The sequence below is a fragment of the Rhamphochromis longiceps genome, linkage group LG2 (assembly GCF_057381845.1).
Source record: "Rhamphochromis longiceps isolate RC_006_pf linkage group LG2, R_longiceps_female_GT1.1, whole genome shotgun sequence".
Classification (NCBI taxonomy): Eukaryota; Metazoa; Chordata; class Actinopteri; order Cichliformes; family Cichlidae; genus Rhamphochromis; species Rhamphochromis longiceps.
This window is the reverse complement of record NC_140558.1, coordinates 14763414-14785841: the sequence shown is the minus strand read 5'-3', so window position 1 is coordinate 14785841 and position 22428 is coordinate 14763414. Positions and strand designations below refer to the sequence as shown.

Below are 22428 nucleotides of genomic sequence, written 5' to 3'. Positions count from 1 at the left end.
ACGCGCTCAGAGCCAAGTTGGCTCGCCCACAAAGAGCCGCTGTGGCCCATTAACGATGTGGGCGACCGGCCCACTCACCCCGACCCAGATAGTATCTGTGCTTGCAGCCAGTGCTGACGGCTGGTGATGATGTGCAGCGTCGCTCACAGGTACACAGCTGCTGACCTCCAGAGAGTCAGCCGCAGCATCACGCCATCATAAACGCTCTGCACGCCCTGCAGTAGGTCTTCATATAATGTTGCTTACCTGTGACGGCCCCAATCAGAAACAGAGTTTTTATAAAGCGGCAACATCCGTGAGTTTCTACCAGCGATTCAGAGAGACTGAAAAAGGAGCTGATGGAGCTGACATGAAGCTCAGACCTGCACTGAATGGGCGACGAGGACAGTGGGCGGGGCTTGGGGGGTGCTAGTGTTAATATTCAGCTGAAGGGTAATACTGGGGGATGATGAAGGACAGGTTGGCTTCATGCCTGTAAGAAGACTGTGATGGAGGGATGAAGGAGCAGTCGTGCTCGGTTATTATAGAAAGAGAGAGTTTTTAATGGGAACGTGAGCGTGCCGTGTCGCTGTCAGCTTTAGTCGAGTGATAAATGTACAGTATGTTGACCCGGCCTGCATGTTACTCTTGTACAAACATCCATCAGCGAAGTGTTAACAGCTGACAGAACGTAGATTAAAAACTGGCGCATTCATCTCTCTGTGAGCCCTCTCCCGTGTTTGTGTTTTTACTACATTTGTACATCCGCCTCGCCGTCGTGCACGCGCACAAAGCGGCGCTCTATGTCTACGTCATGAAGACACTTCTGAAACCTTTTGATTTTCTTCCTCCTCAGCTGAAGAAGCTGCTGCTGACGCCTCCCAACATGCCTGCAGGCATGGACGTGCACAAAGAGGGCGTGAATGGCCATCGCTACTGCAACAGAAGCTTGCGCCTTCGTCCGGTCAGGCCTCTGCTGAAGGTGAGACACTTCCTGTCAGTACGTGCTGTTTAAAAGTTCACTACTTGTTGAATTAGGTTTTCAACAGAGCAACGAATTATCAAAATTAAATTCTCCAGTCTCTGGATTTTTACAATGAGTCGACGCAGTACTCGTGGCTGCGTAGGTAGTAGTACATCAGCAGTAAATGGTACAGTACGAAGCAGTTTTTACAGATTGTTAAGCTGTAGAATAAAAGCTTGCCGAGACCTTCCCGAGGAGAGGATGCTGTTGATGCTGGACGGAGTTCACAGAGCTGTGGCTTTAGCTTTAGAGCCGCGTAGCTGTGCTGTGGCAGATGGTGTGAGGGCAGCAGTGAGTTATGTGGATAATCCACAGCTGCACGCAGCACAGACATTAAACGTGAGCCTCTGTGCAGGGCAGGAAACTGCTTCCATGTTTTGTTGTGTGGGGCTTCATTTTTCATTTCCAGGAACAGCTGCAGACAGGAGAATGAAACAAAACAGTTCATCTGAAGCATCAGGATGTAGTGGAAGACTACAGGCTGCTGTAGTTGCATCCTTCATTACTGCATAGCAGGCCTGAACTGTGTTAGCTCACAGCACCGATGCTACAAGGGCTGCAGACCAAAAAGTTGTTCCACAAGCTTTTAAATATCTAGGCACAGAAAGGCCTTTTGACTTTTCCTTTCTTGTCCTTCAGATCGTGTTTTTGTTTCGTCCCGATGGCTTGTTTTCTTTAAAATCCAGCTTCCAAATTCCATCAGATTCTCTGAGCCACCTGAACATGCCGTCTACCAGCACACTGGCGTCAAACACAAAGCAATTCTGAGAATTGTTGTAGAATTTGAGTCTAATTACACTGATCCTTATCATCTGTTGTGATAACAATCACAACAGACTACAGCTACTCAGTAGCATTGTGAGGTAGTATGGCTTCAAAATCATTTATGGCACTGATACTGCCTCCTGCAGAGGGAAACAACATCTATTGCCATGGATACTTAATAAAGTTACGTTATAGTACATTTTTACAGTGAGCCGAGCTGTTTTTGCTCAGCGGTGCACACACAGAGCTGAGCATCATCATATTTCCCTCGCATGTTATTTTTTCCTACATGCTCACCTTGTTTCTCACCCTCTGGTTTATGCTCTTGGTAGACTGTGGTGCTCATTTGGGCAGTGCTTTTTGCAGGTTGTTGGTAGACACGCCCCCACTGCCATGTTTTTTATCCTGTAATGCAGAGCACTTCCTGTTCTAACCGCTTGTTTGTCTCCATCTTCAGAGTGACGTCCCTCAGGAGAGGAAGCCCCGGGCGGTGCGTCCCGCTGGGCGTCTGTGCACAGAGCTTCACCGCCACCTCACCACCACGGAGGACACTGCGGCTCCTGACACGGAGGAGGAGGACGAGGAAGAGGAGGACGAGGACAGTGAGTCTGAGGAGGAAGAAGAGGAGGAGGAGTCCTCCAGCAGTGAAGCAGAGGGAGCGGCAAGCGTGGCCGCTGCCCCCGTTGAGGCACCGAAGCCTCAGTTCAGCTCAGAGAAGGAGCTGCAGTCTGTGGTGGAGTTGATCAGGTACATGCACACCTACTGCCTGCCCTCGCGCAAGCAGCAGGGCTGGGATCGTAAGGACCGTGACCTGCTGCGGTCCCGGGCCCGACCTGAGGCCCCCCGCTCACCTGCCACAACTTCTCACAGTAGAGTGGTACTGGTGGCTGGTCCCGGGACCGGCGGGGGCTCGACTGGGTCAGCCAGCACCGCCACCAGGAAGCTCCCCTTCGCTCGGCGAAGGGAGATGAAGGCAGACTCCCTTCTCCGCACGCTCTTGCAGCAGAGCAGCTCTTTTGACGTGAGCAAGCCTTACAGACTGCACCGCCCACCCTACTCTCTCAGCCCCGACCGAACGGGAGAACCCGCTCCCTCAGGCCCGGCCCAAATCCCCACCTCCGCCAACCCCAAGCCAGACCTTGAGACCCCTGAGAGGAGAAGCCACTCCTCTGAGCCACCACGAAGCCTGGAGAAGACTGCAGACTGCAGCGGCTCCTTCTCAGTTCGGCGCTCACGCCGGCTGGCATCGTTTCCCAGCCGCTTTGCCAAAAGGCTGCGGCCTGAACGGGCCAGGGAAGAAGACAGGAAGGAGGGACGGGTGGGGCTCAAACTGCCGCCCACCCAAGCTGGAGGGGAAAGCACGACGGAGACGTTGAGGGGAAAGCTAACGTCCAGTGAGCTGAGTCACCCCTGCTGCCACGGTACGTCACGCACGTCCTCCTTCGTTCGTGAAGGCGGGGCCTGCGAGTGTGACCTCGTCACAGCAATACTGACCTACATGCTGATGAGTTTGTACATGGCAGTGAGAGGATTTTTGTTGTGGTTGCAGAAAAGCCAGCCTGCCTGTGTCTGCCTCTCAACACAAAGTCTGCAGGGTGAGTATTCACAGCTCAGAGTACCTGTAGGTTTCATCATGCAGGTGCACCATAGTTATTTAGGCCGGAAACTTCACTTTAGGTTTACTAACGTTGAGCTGACAGCAGTGCAGAGGTGACTCAGCAGGCGCTCCACGCTGAACATACTTCAGATTATGATGCTGAGAGGATTGTTTCAGCTGTGCTAATCTAAAGCCTGTAAACATGCAAATGACTGTTAATCACTTGGAAACCATAAAAACCTCCATTCATTCGTTTCTTCCTGTTTGGGTATTTGCTTAATGATCTTAATTATAAAAATTTGAATGGTTGGCAGTTTGTCAGTGTGTGCACTGTTTGGGCTGACACTAAATTTAAGGCTCCGTGCAGGAACACAGGGACATCACTTACCCTGCAGTGAAACGGTCTCTCTCCAGTTGAGCTCACTTTTACTTCAGTATAAAAGACGCTCATGTTCATCAGAAGTTCTAGCATAAGGTAACCAAAACAGGAAGAACCATCACATTCCGGCTGCTCACCTGTGGGTCTGATGAGATTTCAGGATAAAAGGCTTCAGCACCATCCATGGGGCCATTTCTGAACTTTTAAGCCAGACCCAGATTCATCAGGACCCTGGCTGGTTTCTCAGAATTTAATTTGGGCAGACAGAGTACTTTTTTGAACATTATTGAATGGTGATTGTGTTCAGGGCTCTAACGTGTCCTCTGCTTTGATCCGGCAGAGAGTCCCAGTACAGCACCAAGGCCTTTGAGCAGACGCTCAGCGTGGACCTGTGCGGAACGGCGGGTAAGCCTCTTGCTGCTGGGGCCCCACGCGATGACATCATAGCTGCACATGCTGTTTCTCGCTCATGTACTCAAGCCTTTGTCGTCCCCACTCAGGTCTCACCCCTCCCACGACTCCGCCTCACAAGCCCGTGGAAGACGAGCTGTTCAAGCCGGCAGACGGAGGAAAAGGTGGAGGTGGCGGAAGCGAGCCCGCCCACCTGGCTTCAAACAGCAGTGCTGCCGTAAAGACCTCGTCCTGGGCGAGCCGGGCTCACCACCAGCGGAAGCTGCCAGAGCAGACGGAGCTATACGCTCAGCTGAGGCGCATGGGCCAGGCCAGCGAGACTGACGCCCACCGTGGCTTTGGTGACCATGACTACTGTCTGCTGAGCCTCGGCGAGAGCCGCAAGCGTAGCGCTGCCATCTTTGGCGCCATGTTACAGGGACGAGCAGAGAGCGAGAGAGTCGGTGCTCCAACTCCCAGAGTGGCCGAGGAGGAGCGGGAAGGGAAGGAGAGCGAAGACGGGCTGGTGCACCCGGAGGCTGCAGAGCCGCGGGAGCAGCTGACATCGTCATCGTCACCCCCATCAGACCGCCAGTCGGACGCTGCCACGCCGCCAGCTTCTGAAGAAGAGGCAGAGGGCTCGTCGGTGTCTCGCTCGCCCTCGCCCATCCCCCACCTGTGCCCCAACTCCCCCTCCAGCAAGAAAGACTCCAGGTAAGATGGACACTTGGGGGGGGGGGGGGTAGAAGCAGAATCCCAGTGAGTCTTACATTGTCAAAGATCAGAGGTCATTATTTCTGGAACACAGGTTTTTTTCTTTGCCGCAGTCACCTGTTACCTGCTCGTGTCTTTCATTTTCACCTCGTGTTTGTCCTAATCTCGCATTCAACCACCCCTGCTCTTTCAGTGAGAACTCGGAGATTTGTCCTGACGACACGCAGGGGATCAAAGCCAATCCTGACGAGGTACGTTCGTCGTTCCAGAGCCTGAGTGCTGATGTAGCCACAGTCAGGTGTGCCTCTGCGTACCTGAGAGCAGCTCTGCGCTCGGCCTCCCCTCGCTTTAGTTCACACATCTTTCAGTATTCTGTATTGTCCTTTGTCCTGACTGTTGCCATGGTTTCCCTGTTGCCAGGACAACTGCCAGGTGTTTTACATCCACAACCTGCCGAGCAGCGTGACCCAGAACATGCTGAGGAAACGCTTTCAGATTTTCGGCAAAGCAGAGGACTGCAAAGTCATCATCTGCAACGAGTAAGTGTGTGTGTGTGTGTGTGTGTGTCATTGAGTCTGTCCCGTGATTGGCCACAGCCCCTAAAGGTCAGAGAGGGTCACTTCCTGAGGGGCTCATTAAATGTGACTTTGAAATTTTAATTTAATGATGGCGCCCGCTCCTGTTGTTGCAGACAAACCCAAACATTTGGTGGTGTTGATGTAATAGTTTTGTTTTGGGGTCAGAGGCGAAGTCACTGCTTCATTGTATCCAGGATGTCACGTGTCTGCACCACGCCTTAAAGCACCAGTAAGCTAATGCACCGCCTGTCCTCTGCCGGCCTGTAGGGAGCGTTGCGGGGTGATAAAGATCCGCTCATCGGGCGTTCAGAAGCACTGGAGAGAGCGGGAAGGTGTTTTCCAGAACGGACCGGTGAGCCCGCGGAGGCTGACGAGGAAGCGCTACATAGACCTCGGTAATGAACGCACACAGCAGCACTCACAGGTGCACTCAGTAACCTGGACAGGTGTGTCAGTCATTAGTGCTGCAGAGGAAGAGCGCTTCAGCTACCGCAGAGCATCCTCCCGCCTGTAGAGGCGGGGCACGCACCCAGCTGTGGTTTGTTTCCCAGCAGCACGCCTGACCTGAAGCTTTGCTCTGTGTGTTTCAGATGAGGCAGGTCCCGGCCCGGTCAAGAGCAAGTACGACGCAATGGACTTTGACACTTTGCTGAAGGAGGCCCAAAAGTCCCTGCACCGCTGACAGTAGAGGTCCACCGTCTGGCCAGCCTTAGTAAAGAGCATCAGCCCTGCAGCGACGCGGCTCTGCCCTCAGACTGACTCCTGGTTCCTCCTCACAAGACGACCTCGCGAAATGTTTACATTTTTACCGTTGGAATAAACAATGAGGACCTTGTTTTTTTAAGTTCTTTCACCGGAGGACACTGCTCATAAACGAGGCGCCGCTGGGACCGCAGAGCGGTGCAGGGTCACTTCAGAGAGATCGCTTCTGTGCTGCTTTCTTGTCTGCACTGGGATGCCGTCGCCTCGCTGTGGACAAGCGGGCGTGAGAGACCCAGTAGCAGATCCTTGCTATCCCTGCGTGGCGTTGGTTGTTGTGGTGTGTGTCCCCATGTGTTCGTTGTTCTGTTTGTTTTGTAAAAAAAGAGAAATGCCCCTCTGAGGTCACGACAGGCGACTACGAGCTGCATTTGCTCGTGCAGTCGCATAACCCCAAAAAAGAACCTGCTTTGTTTCAGCGACAAATTGTGGATGTTATTAATTTTAAAATTACTGTGTGTGTGTGTTATGGACAAAGAATATAAGAAAACGTTTAATGTAATTATTTTATGACTGAGAAAGTTTACAAATCTAATATGAAGAAAAAAAAATCATGTTTTTTCCTTTTTGTAATTGTAGTGCTTCCTTGATTTGATCTATGCACTGTAAGGACGCACCTGTTTCTGCTGTCCCTCCCTCCGATCTCCGCCATGCTGACGTTACGGCTGCTGCTGCTGCTGCTTCACACACGAAGGCTTTCGGGATTTGGGAAAAGTGTTCCCGCACTCGTTCACACGCACTGAAATAAGATGTGAGTTTACTTGAACGCCTGGAGGCGTGGCCTGAGATGGAGGCATAGGCACAGATTAGTTTGCCCACATCCATCAGAACCAGGACGAAAGTTGGAAACACTTTTCCCAGATCTTAGAGCCTCCCTGTCTCCCTGATGGGAGCCCCCCAACCGCCAATGCAACCGTTACTGTTTACATCTGGACAGCAGCAAGCGTGAGGAAAATGGAGAGCGCTCTGTACAAATCCAGCACTTTGTCCAGTATTCACCCCTTGAAGCTGCTCATCAGCCCTGTGGGGCCAAGAGCTGCCCGCGGGTCACGTGTGTGGGCCGGCCGCGGCGCGAGCCTTGCCCTCGACAGCACGCAGAAGGATCGGCTGGTCTCGTGGAATGTATTCGAGGACCTGAATGTAATCGTGGCGTTTTCCCCGTTTCTGCTCGCCCAAAGATTGTGGAGCTCTCCGGTGCTTTAAAAGGCTACACTGGCAGGGCTGCGTGAGCCGCTCCGGCCTCAGCGGTCGTCCGCTTGCGGCCGATTTACATTCCCTGCGCAGCTAGCAGCAGCAGCACCCCGTCAAAGGGAGAGAGCCTCCACAGCTGACGGCGAGGTGGCATGATATGGCCCGAGGACAAGCAAGGGGCCGGCCGAAAGGGAAGGAACAGAGCGGGGGTTTCCCGCCTGCTTCAGATGAGCATCTCTACCTCACATCCATCCGCCCCCGCCCTTTGTCTGTGTACGCTCTCCCCCTCCTCTTTTATAAGTGTCTGTCACTGGTTTCTTTGCTCTGTGTTTTCGGTGTGGGGCTTTTCTTTGCTGATGGGCAGTGTGGGTGGGTTTCTTTTAATACTGCGACTCCTACCACTACTAGCCACGATGGGGGGCTACTCTCTGTGTCCGGGGCCGCCTCACGGCGGTCCTCGGCGTGTCTGTTTCTTCGAGTCTCGACCGTGTCCTCGTGTAGCTGAGTGTTTCGTCTTCGTCTCGTGTTTAAGTTGGACACTACTGATGCTAACCCTAACCTGGGCCGGGCCAGGGGGGCGGAGCAGGTCAGGTTACCCGTCTTTCCCTCGTTCTTCCTCGGGAATGCGCCCAATCCTGATCTGCTCATCCTCGCTCCCGGCCCGACTCTCTCTCTCTCGCTCTCTCTCTTTGGGTTTGAGGGTTCCGGGCCTTCCCCAGACTCCTCCCACTTCTTTCCCCTTCCTCTTCCTTTCTCTATCTAATCGACTTGTTGGTAACACACAAAAAATTGAATGTTTACATCACTTGATTCTTGTCTGACTTTATTAGGAACGCACACTAAGTACAAAGGCGCCTTATTCAGTGTTTCAAACTAAAACAACAGCAAGCAAAGTGTCCCGGGGGGGCCGCACCCCTCCCCCAAGGCTCACTGATGTCCAAAACGTATACATACTGATGGAGGAACAAGAACCCCTGAATGAGTATTTGTGCTTAGTATGTATACTACTCAAAAGTGAGAGAATGTGCTGGTTTACATGTTAAAAAGAAATATATGAGTATATAATGTGTACATAGCACTATGCCTCATTGTAAACATAAAATGTATTGTGTGTTTTTGTAAAGGTGGTGGGTCACTGTTGATTCTGAATCAGGCGGGAGGTGCTGGTTTGGGTCGGGGAGGAAATCCAACACTGTAGTTCCCTTTAGTCCGTCACACTAGCACGTCCCATTTCTTTGCTGTTTATGAAACGATTCGTTTTGTTTTCAGTTTTCTGAAAAAGCAATTTAAGATGCAATACGTAATAATCTTCTGATTACAGCCATCCTCACATCCTGAGGAAATAATGTGTGTGGGTGGTGCTGAGGTGTACTGCCGGATGCTCTGTGCGCAGACCGCAGCGGGAGGAAAGCGGTGCGTCGTGAATGGCCATCTGAATTTACTCTTGCACAAAATTGTCACAAACGGTGAAACGGCGTTTCCCATCAAAGAGCCAATGGGAAGGAGTTTCTGTCGTGTGTCAGCAGCAGCCGATCCACACCGCGACCAGAACACGGGATGTGAGAGGGGGGAAACAAAAGGAAGCTGTCGCCGGTTTGACCCTGTTAAATATCTGCACCCCCCCCCTCCCCCCGCAGAGGCACAGGTGTGTGGGCGGAGTTTCTGGCTGAGGTTTCCGCCCTGCTTTTAATTTGAAAATCTGAGACCGAGAGGGGTTTCTGCAGTCAGTCCTCCAGGTGAACGACATCAGCTACCCCCGTCTCCAAACGGCAAGCCTTAAAAACCAGCCGGGGGAACCACTAGCTTTTATTATTACTGTTTAACCTCCTTTCCAATCCAATGTGGTTTATTATTAAATAATTACTGACGTAATTACAACTTTTTTTCAATAGCCATATTATAAAAAATATATACATATATATGAATATATATTTGTGTGTTTGTGTAGATATCTAGATGATTATATACTTTCTTATAGAAAACTTTGATGTTGATCATTCTCCTGAGTGTTTTGAGAACACATTTCAGCATACATACATATATATATATATAAAAGTGCTGTCTGCCTGGTCTAGGTCCTAGGTCAGCAGGCAGCAAATCCAAATAATTTAAAAAAAAAACCTTCCAAAGGGAATACCCTCGTCACAATGCAATACCTTTCTTTCCACTCTTCCTTTCAGAAAAATGGGAAATGGCAAGAAAATCATTTGTTAGGCAGGTTAACCAAAAAAATTTTAAAAAATCTTCAGTAATAAAGAGCTTGGCTCGCAGCTCGTGGAAAAACACGTAACGTCTTGGGTTTTCTACGTTGGCGACGCCGTGGCCATTTAAAAAAAAAAAAAAAAAAAAAAAGCGCGTCTGATCACGCCTCGTTTCACATCTTGTCGGGTTTTTGGTTTGAGAATGGAGCCCAGCATCGACGCGTCTTTATCTGCTAAATGTGAGTTTGGAAACTCGACAAAGGGCATACTCGTTTCATCGTTTCTCATTTCTATTGATTTCCTGTCTATTTACATCTAATGACTATCAGATTCACAAATTCTTATTTTTTCTTTTTTAACTTAGTTTTTGGTAAAAGACAAAAAGGTAAATACTGCTAGTGAGATTTTATATTTTTACATATGTTGGTTTTATTTTGCGTGTCTTCTTTTTTATTTATATGCCACTTAGTTTGGACGTCTTTGGTTTTGTGTGAATTCATATGTCTGCAGAATGTGGAGACAAAGGCATTTCAGTATTTTTGAATTGTTAAAATCTAGTTTCATAGAAGCGGAGTATCTGATGTTATAAATTATATTTTAATTCATGTAAATAGTTTAAAACAGAAGATTATGGCTTCCTTTTAAACTGAATACATTTCTCTTCAGAGATTGTTTACATTATTAAACTGTAGAGATGTGCTCCTCATATACTGTATAAAGTACATATATTCATTGATTTGCCTCCAAAAATAAAATCCTAATGAACAAACCTTCAGTGCACGTGCTGCTTTTTGGCACAAACGGGCGAAGCCACCGGAAGACCACCCAGGTCTCCAGCCGTTTGTCAAGGCCGAAAATTGAAGCCACTGACTCTGTCCCACGTAAACAAGCTTTTTCTGCTGTTTTAATGCAGCAGTCTGTGGTTCACCAGCTTCAGCCCACAGTATGTTCAGTTTTCATGCTGTCACCACCTGTCATACAGCACCAATCGCAGCAGTAGTCGTCTAAAGGTGCTTTACACAATCAGACCTCCCCTGTAAACAACGTTTGGCGACGGTGGGAATGAAGAACTCCCTTTTAACCGGGAGAAATCTCCAACCAAACTGGGGTAAGGGAGGCCTCCTGGCTCTGTACAAATCCATCACTTCTGCACTTTGTCCAGTATTCACCCCTCGAAGCTGCTCATCAGACCTGCAGGGCCAAGAGCTGCCCACAGGTCACGAGTGCAGGCCGGAGGCGAGTGTGGAGGGAATGGCTGGTTTCTGATACAGGGACGTTGTTAGCAGAGTGGAAGTGCTTTCTTTATAGGCGGATTTTCAGAATAATACTCATGTTGTGTTGAAGTACGAAGGAGAACTGCAATACTGCATCCAATACTTCCACTGCTAGAGACGGCCAGTTTCCTGTAAATAGGATCAAATAAGAACTCAGTGTTGCTGGATCCAGTCCTGAGAGTAAATGTCACTTCTGAAAAATTACTGCATCTCATATTTCCAAAATCGTCTCCGGAGCCAAAAGTGTTTAAGACTAAACTCTGTGACTTGGTACGTCGTGCACGGGGATGTTGAGTGCATGTCACAGTAAACTACGCTGACGCAAATAAATTTTAGTCACTGTGCCGTCTGTTTGACTGACGAGACACGGTGTCTGTCTCCTGAATGGAAGATTGAACTGAACTGGAAGCTGGTTCCACACAAGAGGGGCCTGAAAACTGAAGGCTCTCCCTCCCATTCTACTTTTAAATACTCTAGGAACAACAAATAAGCCTGCAGTGTGAGAGTGAAGCGCTCTAATGGAGTGATTTGGTACTATAAAGTCATTAAGATAAGATGGGGCCTGATTATTTATGTGAGGAGCAGGATTTTGAATTTCAGAGCTGAAAAATGAGGTTGGCTTTAAACCACCAACCACTGCAGTTCCTCTAGCATCCAGCAGAGGCAGTAGTGAGTCACTCCCATAGAGTCCCATGTTAAAATAAACATGTTTCCAGCCTGATACACAGCCTGTTCTGATCTCTATAGATAATTTCCCCCTTCACAACGGCAGGGGGCGGGGGTTCTGTAAGTCACATTACGTGTTAAAGTTTGCACATTTAGGGCGTGTGTCCTCTTTAACTGACAGGCTGATGGTGACAGGTCACTGTAACTGGATTGTTGTCACTTTGGTTTCATTTTGAGGATGGGGCGGAGTCACACCGGTCCAGATCTGGAGGATGGTGCATGCTGAGTGGGATTCGATGCAGATGAGCTGCCTGTGGGGGTGTGTTTGTGCTGCAGCCCTGCGAGTGCAGGAAAAACGGTAAAACCTTAATGAGCGTGTGCCTGGCCATGGCCTGACCTGCTCTCTCATACAGAGGAGGACATGCCCTCTCTCCAGTCTTCCCCTGGTTAAACAGCATACTATTAACAGGCCGCTGGCGAGTTTCCGGCTGGCTGGGCCGTGATTCGCACGTCACTGAGTGCACTGATGATTGTGCACGAGGCAGCACTACACCAGCACTGCTGCACTCGTGCTCTTGACTCTGCTGCGATTCCCACGCCAGCAAAAACACAGAAGAACATCCCAGAACCTGATCCTGAAGCGTGGGGAGCGTGGAGGCAAGAAAGGAAGGACTAAAGATACGAATATCTTCAGTTTGATGTTCTGATTGTCCAATTCCACAGAGGTGTCATCGATCCTCTTGGTTGAGATCGCAGTCTGTCTGTGAGCTCTATGGTGAGCCAAAGTTCAGAATTACATTCTAATTTCAAATCAAATATATTGAATATTGAAGTTGGAAATTACGTAGTGTTACCCAACAAACCACGACCACAGGTTTACGCTCCAAGCAGTGTTGGGAAGGTTACTTTTAAAATGTATTCCAGTACAGATTACAGAATGCATGCCTCAAAATGTATTTTGTAATGTATTCCGTTAAGTTACTCAATGTGAGTAACATATTCTGAATACTTTGGATTACTTAATATATTGTCATGCTTTTTACAACTACACAAATGTCGCTATCACATCCTGCAAATCCTTGTTTGTTTTTCTTTACCAACTGTTAAGCCCAACTTAAGATAATATATGTAATGTAGAGGAGCAAAGACTTGGGTATGTTTGTATAAGCTGTTTTGTCTTCTTAAAGATAATAAAAAAGCACAGTCTTTCCTTAACATTTTTTTTATATATAAACCTGACAAGTGGAAGACAAACATAAAATATGCCATTGAAAAGTATTTACTGTTATGGTCACCAACATCACTTAGTTCAAATAAAAAGTAGCCTTGCAGAAGGAGAAAAAATATCAGCATTTTCAATGACTGTTTTCTTATTAGGACAAGAAAGGATATATATAAAATTATACTCAAAAATTAAAAATATCTTATTTTGGCATTTACTGTCAATATTATTCTTCCACCAATAATTTTAAATTACAAAAGATTTTTCAATACAACTCAGATATTCAAACTCAATGTAACAATGAGAAATTAAATTTTAAACCTTACCCCTATAATTTTTAAAACAAGACAATATATGTTTTATGCAACTCAGCAACATTACCTTATGGCCATTTAACAAAGGCATGCAACAAAGAACTGTCCAAGGTGTCAGTGCTGAACTGCTTGGTTGAAAACCTTAATTGGCCCCAAAAATCAAATAATTGGCGAACAATTGCAGTAAACATATGAGGTGCTGCTTTTTGAATGCATGCCAAAAACAAATACTAAAGACTACAAAATACTGAGGTTGCAAGCCCTATCTGTGAACAATACCAAGATAGTTTCAGCAGACTACCTACATCTGTTTCGCCTAGTCTACAGTCCAGTAAAGGCGGTTGTAACGCAGCAAGAGCACCTGTTCAAAGTGTTTGTCTGTCATGCAGTTACGGTGTGGGGTGAAAACAAGTCCTCTGTGGCTAAAGAGACGCTCGACAGGAGCACTTGATGGCAGAGTTGTATTGTACTTTAAGAAGAGGGCTCTGATCAATGGATATCTCTTTAATGAGGTCAGTGTCTTATCTGAATCTTGAAGATACCTCTGTACCTCATCCTCCGCTGTAGAACAGGTCACCTGTGTACTCTGAAAACTGAAGAAGCTGTCATCATCATCTTCTGGCTCATTTCCCACTGAGGCATGTCCAGTGGTGCTGGTGTCATTAGAAGGTTCTGTGTTGAGGAGACCATTGGACCATTGTTCTTCTCATGGATTCTCTTTCATCATCAGCAAGCCACCAGAGTCGAAATTTTGGGATGGTGGATGCTGCCATCCTTGCTTCATGGGAGGCTAATACAGCTGCAAATCGAGTGTCAATTGCTTTGATGATCGCTAAGAGGATGTGAGTTGAAAATTGCACTTGTGTCAACTTTTCAGATAACTTAGCTTTCAGACTGAGAAGGGTGGGAATCACATATCCGAAATAGCAGTTCTTTTCCCCCTGGAACAGGTTGACTGAGTAGGCAAGTGGTTTCAGAATGGCTGCTACTCTTTGAGAAACACTGTCTCTTGAGGATGCAGTTTTGCCACCTTCAGTTGTTCACAGATTTCATTGAGCTGACTTTCAGCTAGATTCATTAGCTTCTCGATTGCATGGTACTCTGAGCTCCACACCTGTGGGGATGGCGCCCAGGCCCAGAGCAGCGCCGCCAGCTCCCCAATCCTTTCCAGGTGGCGCTCGGACCGGTCCTGCAGCTCTTCCTGCTGGCGACACACCTCCGCCGCCTGCTCCCGCTGGGCGGCCGCCATTTCGGCCACCCTCTTGGCCAGCTCCTCCATTCCCTGGCTCCGATATGGACCCGCCGTGCTGCCTCCTGGGTTTCGGCACCAATGTGGCGTGAATAAGGCACGGCGGGACCACGGAGCAACGTTCAGAGCCATCTTTATTTAATTCACGTCACACCACAACACACCCAAACCCCTGAGTCCCCGTGTTTTTAACTAGGCGGGCGTGATTAAGGATGCCGTGCAGGTGCGTCCGCCCTCCCTGCACGGCACCGCAGACCACGCCCCACCACAACACATTTTGAGTATGTAGAAAAATTTCAGTTATTGCTTCCTTCATTTTTGGAAAAGTTTTCTCAATGTGAGTCATCAATGTTTTTCTGCAAACAGGACTCCTGCCCCCACTTAGTCCTTCAACCATCTTACGGAATGAGGTGTTCTCAACGGTAGAAAAGGGCTGCACTTCATTGACTATGAAGTCAGATACCAAGGAATTTACTCTCCTTTGGGTGATGGCTGGAGTGCTAAGGATAGCTTGTTTGAGAGGAGGAGGGGCTGTGTCTTTGCCACTTTGTTCATCACCATGATACGATGTATTTGCTTTGGGTAAACTGTGTATAACCCTGGGATGCATCCTCTGAAAAAAAAAAAAGAGAGAGACCGACCAAAAGATAAAATATTACTGATGAAGAAATAGTTTTGTATTCAAGATCACTGCAAAAAAGTTGGGCAATTGGACGAATATCTCGACTATCAACAATAAGTTGAGCCTTTCACCGATTGTTTTTACAAGAGGAATTTTTTTTTTTTTTGCCAATGAGTAATTATAATAATAATGTTGGTTGAAGGTAAGAGAAGCAGTCAATGGAAAATATAATAGTGGTGTTTTAACGCCATGAACAAATGCAGCGATTCATTTACTCAAACTCATAACAGAATGAAAGAAAAGCAGTAGTCTATGTTCAAGAAAAAACAAAACATTTAATTTAAATAAACAAACCACAATGGTGGGGAGGGATAGAAGAAACTGACTTCTTTTTCCACTTTAACTGTGTTCCAGTGTTTATGTCTTAGATACTCGACCAAAAAACAAATAAGTTAAAAGCCAAAATGTCACTTCCAGCAACCATAAAAAATATCAGAGGTAAATTTACGTTTTTTGTGCACTTTGGTGCAACTCGAATAAATAAATGAATAATCCAAAGAGTAGATATGTTAATACAGAAACTTCAACAAGAAAAGAAGATAAAATATCCCCCCCAAACTAAACTTTCTATTTATGTTCTAAATGCGCAAATCAGTCCGTGCATTATTACATTGCTCTGCCCATTAACAAGTCACCTCCGCGATTATGTGTGAATGGGTTGACTGCGTGTGTGTGTAAATGGGTGGATGACTGATTGTGTAAAGCGCTTTTGGATCCTTAGGGACTAGAAAAGCGCTATACAAATACAGGCCATTTACCATTTACCATTATGTTGGTTATCGTTTGACTGACGATTGTCGGTTGGAAAAATTTTTAATCTCGCCCAACCTTAATGTCCACCCTACTGTTAATCATTTTGGGATTGCTTTCACAACTGCACACGATAATTTACAGCTCGTTAATGCTATCTATCAAGTTTAACAGTCTATGAACTAACGTTAACGCCAGCTAACAATGTTAGCTAAAATCACAGCAATATTATATCGAAGCTACTGAAGTGGCATATAGCCTAGGTAGCTACCACAACTAAAATAAGATATTTGCAGTATGTTAATGTTAGTTTTTTAAAAATAACTTACTTTCAGATGTTTTGTTAGATTGGAGGTGGAGTCTTTTGACACAGAGAGCATCTTCTTTGCTAGCAAGCAGAGTTTGCATTGCACTGTGAAATTCCGCCCACCCCTTTCTTCTTTGAATATAAAATGGTGTTGGAACTTCCAACTCTGAAACGCATTCCTGACTCTGTTGTGCTGGCTCCTCCGGCTCCATTGTTTGACTGACGCTATACCAACAGGACGATTTTTTATTTTTTATTTTTTTTAAACAGCCTCTTCTCGCGTGTTTTGTTTGGGTTTCCAGCCGCAATGTGCGGCATGGAATGACCAGAATTACAGAGGACCGCCATGTAATCCATTTATTTCAACAAAGTAATTGTATTCTAAATACCACCTTTTTAAACAGTAACTGTAACGGAATACAGTTACTCATATTTTGTATTTTAAATACGTAACGGCAGTACATGTATTCCGTTACTCCCCAACTCTGGCTCCAAGCTACGTACTCTGCATACTCTACAACCTACCAGAGACACTTGGGCTGACCAAGCAACTAAGTTACACAGCTTTGCATGCTTTTATTGATTAATTTGTTTGCATGCACTCTCTCTCGTGTGACGCAAATTCATCCGAAGGTCTATAACTGGTGATGACATCATTACTTCACTAGCACTGAGGCCGTACTGTGTGAGAAATAAAGAAATCCAACTTTTCCAACTAAAAAGCAATACAGTTTTTAAAAGTTAGAGCCTGGAGCCTCGGACACGAGGTGCAAACACAAGCAATCATCCCAATGTCGGTGATCTGGCCACGAGAAGAGGAACCTTGTGCCGTTCTCTCACCGTTACCAGCTCCTCTCTCTCTTGAGCTCAGGTCTGAGCTTCGTCACCCTGCGCTCAGGCTCACAGACCGATGTAGTGACTTGGGAAACTCTAACAGCAGAGTGTTAGAGCACAAATAGTATTTCTATAATTAATGAGGCCAAATATCAACCTGTCAATACAACAATTAAATCCAGCAGCAGCTTGTCCTCAGTGTATAAGAGTCCAAATACAGCTGATATATACATTAATGCGTGATTAAACAGTTAATACAGATGTTTGTTAAGCATCTGCCTGTTTAAAACGTTGGCGATTAATTGCACAGCCCAAAGCCAGAGGAGAAAGCATGCGACTGGAAATCATCCTGTCAGCCATTTCCTGTCACGCTGTCCTCTCTGTGGCTGTTTCTGTGGGGCAGTCGTGACTGCAGCAAACAGAGCTCTGCACTGCAGTTATCAGACACACGCTGTCATCCCCGAGCTTCAGCTACGCTCTGACGGGGACACCAGGACGGAGACGCTGCTGCTGAACCAAACCTCAGGACCATCCAACAGCCTCCCACGCTGATACACCTGGGTATGTTTATCCATTTGGGCCCAGCAGAGCTATGTGTTGGTACGTAAAGGAGGAGAAAGAACTCCTTTGTGTGGGCAGGAACGGGAACTCCATCAGGCTGCTCATGCATGTTTCCAAACTGTGATGACACACCAGCCTCATGTGGCTTGTAGGCAGATCATAGAAACCACTGACTGGACCTCATGTCAAATAGGTGATATAAATATAAACCATAGAAGTCTGAATACATCTATGAAAGACCCGACAGCCTTTATGCTTGTCTTTCGACACTTCACACTTTCTTTTGATGTCTTGGCCCCTACCCTGGTTAAATGAAGGTTTCATTACAGTTAATTATCCATCCTCTGTTCTTAAGTAATGTTGGACAGTGTCCTCTAACCTTGGCCCTACAAAAGACTGGAATCCTGTGCAGACTGGATCCTACCCCGAAGTCAGCTGTGATAGGCTCCACCCCCTGCGACCCTGAATGAGGTAAGTGGAAGAAGCTGGATGGATGATGTCTCAGAATATCCAGAGAACTACTGTAACATGGTGCAACATGAATGAAGAGATGCAGGAAAATTCGCTGAGTTGGATGTTATGTAGAGAGGTGGGACGAGTCTCCTTCCTGTTTGAATTCAATTCAATTCAGTTTTATTTATACAGCACCAAATCACAATAACAGTCATCTCAAGGTGTTTTATACTGTAAGGTAGACCCTACTATAATACATACAGAGAAAAACCCAACAATCCACATCTGCACCAAAGAGTAAAACGGTGAAATGTGGAATATTAAACATTAGGTCTCTCTCTTCTAAGCTTCTGTTAGTACATGAGTTAATAACTGATCAACAAATCGATTTACTCTGCCTTACAGAAACCTGGTTACAGGATGATTATGTTAGCTTAAATGAATCAACACCCCCGAGTCGATCAGAATCCTCGAAGCACAGATCGAGGGGGTGGCGTGGCACACCAGCCTATTAATCAACCAAATTTTTTTTCATTTTAAAAGTTTGATCTAAGCTCTGCTAATTCCTTTTTTTCTTCTTTTTTTTGCCTGTCCCATTTGGTTCTTTAGCCGTCAGAATTGTTGTCTGAAGACCAACAAGGATACCCAATGGATTTATTTTGCCAAATGGATCATCATGGCATTGCCGTATTGGTCCATTTGATCGACCTTTGTTTTCATTATTTATTTTATATTATTTTCAGTTGTTACAGACGGGACAGACATGAGTGAGGGTTAGGAAAGGGAGAAAGAAAGAGGAAGGAAAAGAAAAACAGAAGGGGAGAGGGAAAGTGAGAAAGGGAAAAAAAATCTCCTGGATCACCTGTTGGGAGAAAAAGAATAGAAAACAAGCAAAAAAAACAAAACAAAGCAACATACTAAACACAACACCATCGCATTAATCTAGCTAAGTGTAAACAGCAGTAAATACTAAATATTGAATGTTGTTGTGCAGCACGCAGGACAGACAGCGCACAATGTGCTTTGAAGTAGCAGCCAAGAAAGGTGTGATTTAAGTCTATGAGCAGTGAACACCCATGTGCATACCTGTGTGGATCAGCGCGCTTGTATTCAAATGGTTTCCCCACGTAATGGTCTGCAAGAGGATGTAGAGAGCCATAGCCCCGTCCCCCAGGGCATGAAGCAGGCATGGAGGAGATCCAGGCCCCAGACATCCAGAGGCCCCAGAGTGCGAGAGCCCAAGGAGGACCACCGGAGGGGCATCCGTGCCACCCTCATGGGAAGGGCTGAGGATCCCCAGACGAGGGGTCACCCAGTAGCCACCGAGCAGAAGCTAAAGGGGGCTGCACCGGCGTGCCCGCCAGCTCCGCCGGCAGCCAGCTGTGCCAGAGTGAACCGAGCCGCAGGCCCAGAGGCCCGAGGGCCCCCCGCGCCCCGGAAGAGGCCTGACCGAGCAACAGGCGCCAGGCCCCGCCAAGTAGCCACTGGGAGTGAGCTGGTACATACCTGTGCGCCCAGCCCCGGACACCAAGAACCACCAATGCACCGACCCCTGAGGGCATCAGTCACTGGCAGGGAGTGTGGTGAGGGGAGATAGGCCTCCACACTTTGGAGGGCCTGGGAGTTCCCAGAGAGGTGGAGTCTAAGACCCGACCTGACACACAGACACAGACAAACAGGCACACACAGACACAAACATGCATTCCCACCCTCATGCACACATATACAAACACTCAGCACTCACCCAATGTAAGGATTGAGCTCTGCTAATTCCTGATGTCATTCCAAATTCTTGTGCAGGACAAGCATTTGTTAATTGGCCACAGCCGCCAGCATGTTTCTGCTGCTGTTTGTGTAAAACATGTTTTTGAATCAAAAAGAATCATCTGATGTCAAAGTGCTTTAAATCTGCAGCCGCTTACCACATGAACCGTGAGACAGAGGGGATTTGTGATTATCTCATTGTTGCTGGGATGGACTGGTAAACGGACTGGTTCTTATGTAAAAACCCAACCTGCGCGCGAGCCTCCTACACCACGGACTCTGGGTGGTATTGGATTGGGCTCACAGTAGAAAGATGAGTCGGACAGAGGTGTTCAATTTGGCTGCGACGGCCGTTTATTCAGACACCCTGACGTAAACTACCACATCTCTGCTACTGGCCCTTGCAAAGCAATCACAGTAACCACTTTGCTTAATTATTAAAAGTACAACAAAGAAAACCAAATGTATAAAACATAGTCACGTAAACGAGGCCAGTTCCTGGGTCAAAGCTACCGGTATTAGCAAAGTGTAGCTTAACAGCTAATGCTTTGTCATGCATTACTTTGCATGAACACACGAGAACACAAACTCTTCGCATTCCATCAGCTGCCACATAAACATCTCATTAAACTCATTATCATTAGACTAAACTTAAAAAAAACACTGAGCGGCAGCACAAACTATAAACAGGGGCCTGTTAAGAGGGCATGCACAGCTCAACAGTAACACCCTCTGATTTATCCAAGTAACTACCCTAAACTTACTCCTGCACTCCTCCACGATTAGGTGGAGTGCAGTCTCTGTCACTACCCGATCCGTACCGGAAACCCGATCGGTACCCCACATGCGCGAAAGGTGTCTACTTTTTTTTACGATAGTTACAGGTCAGAGTATCTGTTAAGATGTTAAGAATAATAAGTATCTCTTAAAATGTTTCCAATAATGAAACATTTCAAAATAATGTAGACAAAAACGAAAAATAAAAAGATAGTTACGGATCAGGACTCACCGATCCTTACTGCGCATGTGCAAAGTTGGACCATACAAATCGGGTCTACCCGATCCGTACTGTGCATGTGCAGGGGTTTTCTTCTTCTGTTCGTTTAATGGCAGTTTACTCCCCAGTGTACGAGGATACTGCCACCTGCTGACAGAGTGAATGAACCCTATTGTAAACTGAATTAGCGTCATTACAAACGTGTGTTAAATTTGATTTAGTGATAGTCGAGTGTGTTTATGCTTGTCTGTGTGGAGAGGATTGATTAGAATAGTGATGATGATGTGCGCTATCACTGTCAATTGTCAGTAAACACTTCATCTGGCTGCTTAATCTACACGTGACATATTACAAAGTCTGTGTTATTAACTCTGTAATTAGGCGCCATTCTTCTTATTTTACGGCGCTGTTGTTCAATCGGGGAACGCTCTCTGTTGAGGAGAAAAGCGTGAATTTGTTTGTATACGGATTATCCATTGTTTACATGTCCCGGTAGTCGAAAAGGAGGCAGAGCTGTTGAGAAATGCTAGGAGCTAACTGGGCGCTAACCGTATCATTCAAATATATTGAATGTCGCAATGTTGGCAAAGAGAGGAAGTGACGTATGATTTGCGCATGCGGAGTACCGATCGGGTTTCCGGTACGGATCGGGTAGCGTCAATCTCTGCTATTGAATTCAAGATGGCGGGGGAACATGGTGGCATCCACAAACCGGCGCCCACACGCATTTTAATAGATTCATTCCAAGTTTGTGAGAATACATCAGTTTGCTGGAAGATTATTATAATTACACTATTGTGTACTATGATGTTCTCTATGAAATATGCTCACAGAAGCGACCGATGCAGATTTAAATGCACTTATTAATAAACAGAAGCGTGAGATCACCAGCATCCACTGTGGAAATGAAAACAGTGACAGCAAAGGGAGAACCACTGTGATCACAGCACAGGCTGCAGGCAACACTGCTGCTATAAATAGAGCCGGCTCCCTGCAGCTCTGCAGTCACCACGGCCCCCTAAGCCCCTCCCTCCGCCTGCGTCACAGCCCAGCGCTGCACGCTCTGCTGATCACCATCACCGTATACGGCAATCCTGCCAGCTCCCAGCATGCCTTTACGTCACAGCAGCTTACGTCATACACAAGTGACGCCATCCTTCAGATTGTGCATCGATGCTATTATTAGAAAACTACAGCAAGCATGCGAGGAAGGCAGGGAGGGGCGCATGATGAATACAGCTCCTGCTTCACCCCCCCCGCCCGACGGAGGCTCCAGCAGCTCTCAGCTTCCATTCTGCTGCTCACACACCAACACACACACACACACACACACACACACACACACACACACACACACACACACACACACACACATTCATATCTTAGTGAGGACATCTAATTGACATAATGCTAAGTCTTGTTTTAACATATGGCATAGAAACTGAACATTTGACAAAAACCCTCTCCTGTCTGATCATTTCCTGATAACATTCAAATTTACAATAATTGATTACACAGCAGTGGGGAGTAGACTTTATCAAAGTAGATGTCTTTCTGAAAGCGCTGTAACTAAGTTTAAGAATATAATCCACCCACTGTTATCATCTTCAATGCCCTGTACCAACATAGAGCAGAGCAGCTATCTGAACGCTACTCCAACAGAGGTCGATCATCTTGTTAATAATTTCACCTCCTCACTACGTACGACTCTGGATACTGTAGCTCCTGTGAAAACTAAGGTCTCAAATCAGAAGTACCTGACTCCGTGGTATAATTCT

At 46.8% G+C, this 22428-nt stretch overlaps 1 protein-coding gene across 2 annotated transcripts in view; it reads left to right on the top strand.

Moving 5' to 3' along the window:
* ppargc1b (peroxisome proliferator-activated receptor gamma, coactivator 1 beta) overlaps nt 1-10347 on the top strand; it is a 58051-nt gene extending 47704 nt beyond the window's left edge. For both annotated transcript variants that reach the window (XM_085418243.1, XM_085418246.1), the window contains exons 4-12: nt 836-961; nt 2226-3189; nt 3318-3363; nt 4085-4149; nt 4245-4848; nt 5042-5099; nt 5269-5387; nt 5694-5821; nt 6017-10347. In XM_085418243.1, coding sequence (XP_085274369.1) covers nt 836-961; nt 2226-3189; nt 3318-3363; nt 4085-4149; nt 4245-4848; nt 5042-5099; nt 5269-5387; nt 5694-5821; nt 6017-6108 — 2202 coding nt within the window. In that variant the 3' untranslated portion in view covers nt 6109-10347. The remainder of the gene's footprint in view (nt 1-835; nt 962-2225; nt 3190-3317; nt 3364-4084; nt 4150-4244; nt 4849-5041; nt 5100-5268; nt 5388-5693; nt 5822-6016) is intronic.
* The last annotated feature ends 12081 nt before the right edge of the window (nt 10348-22428 follow it).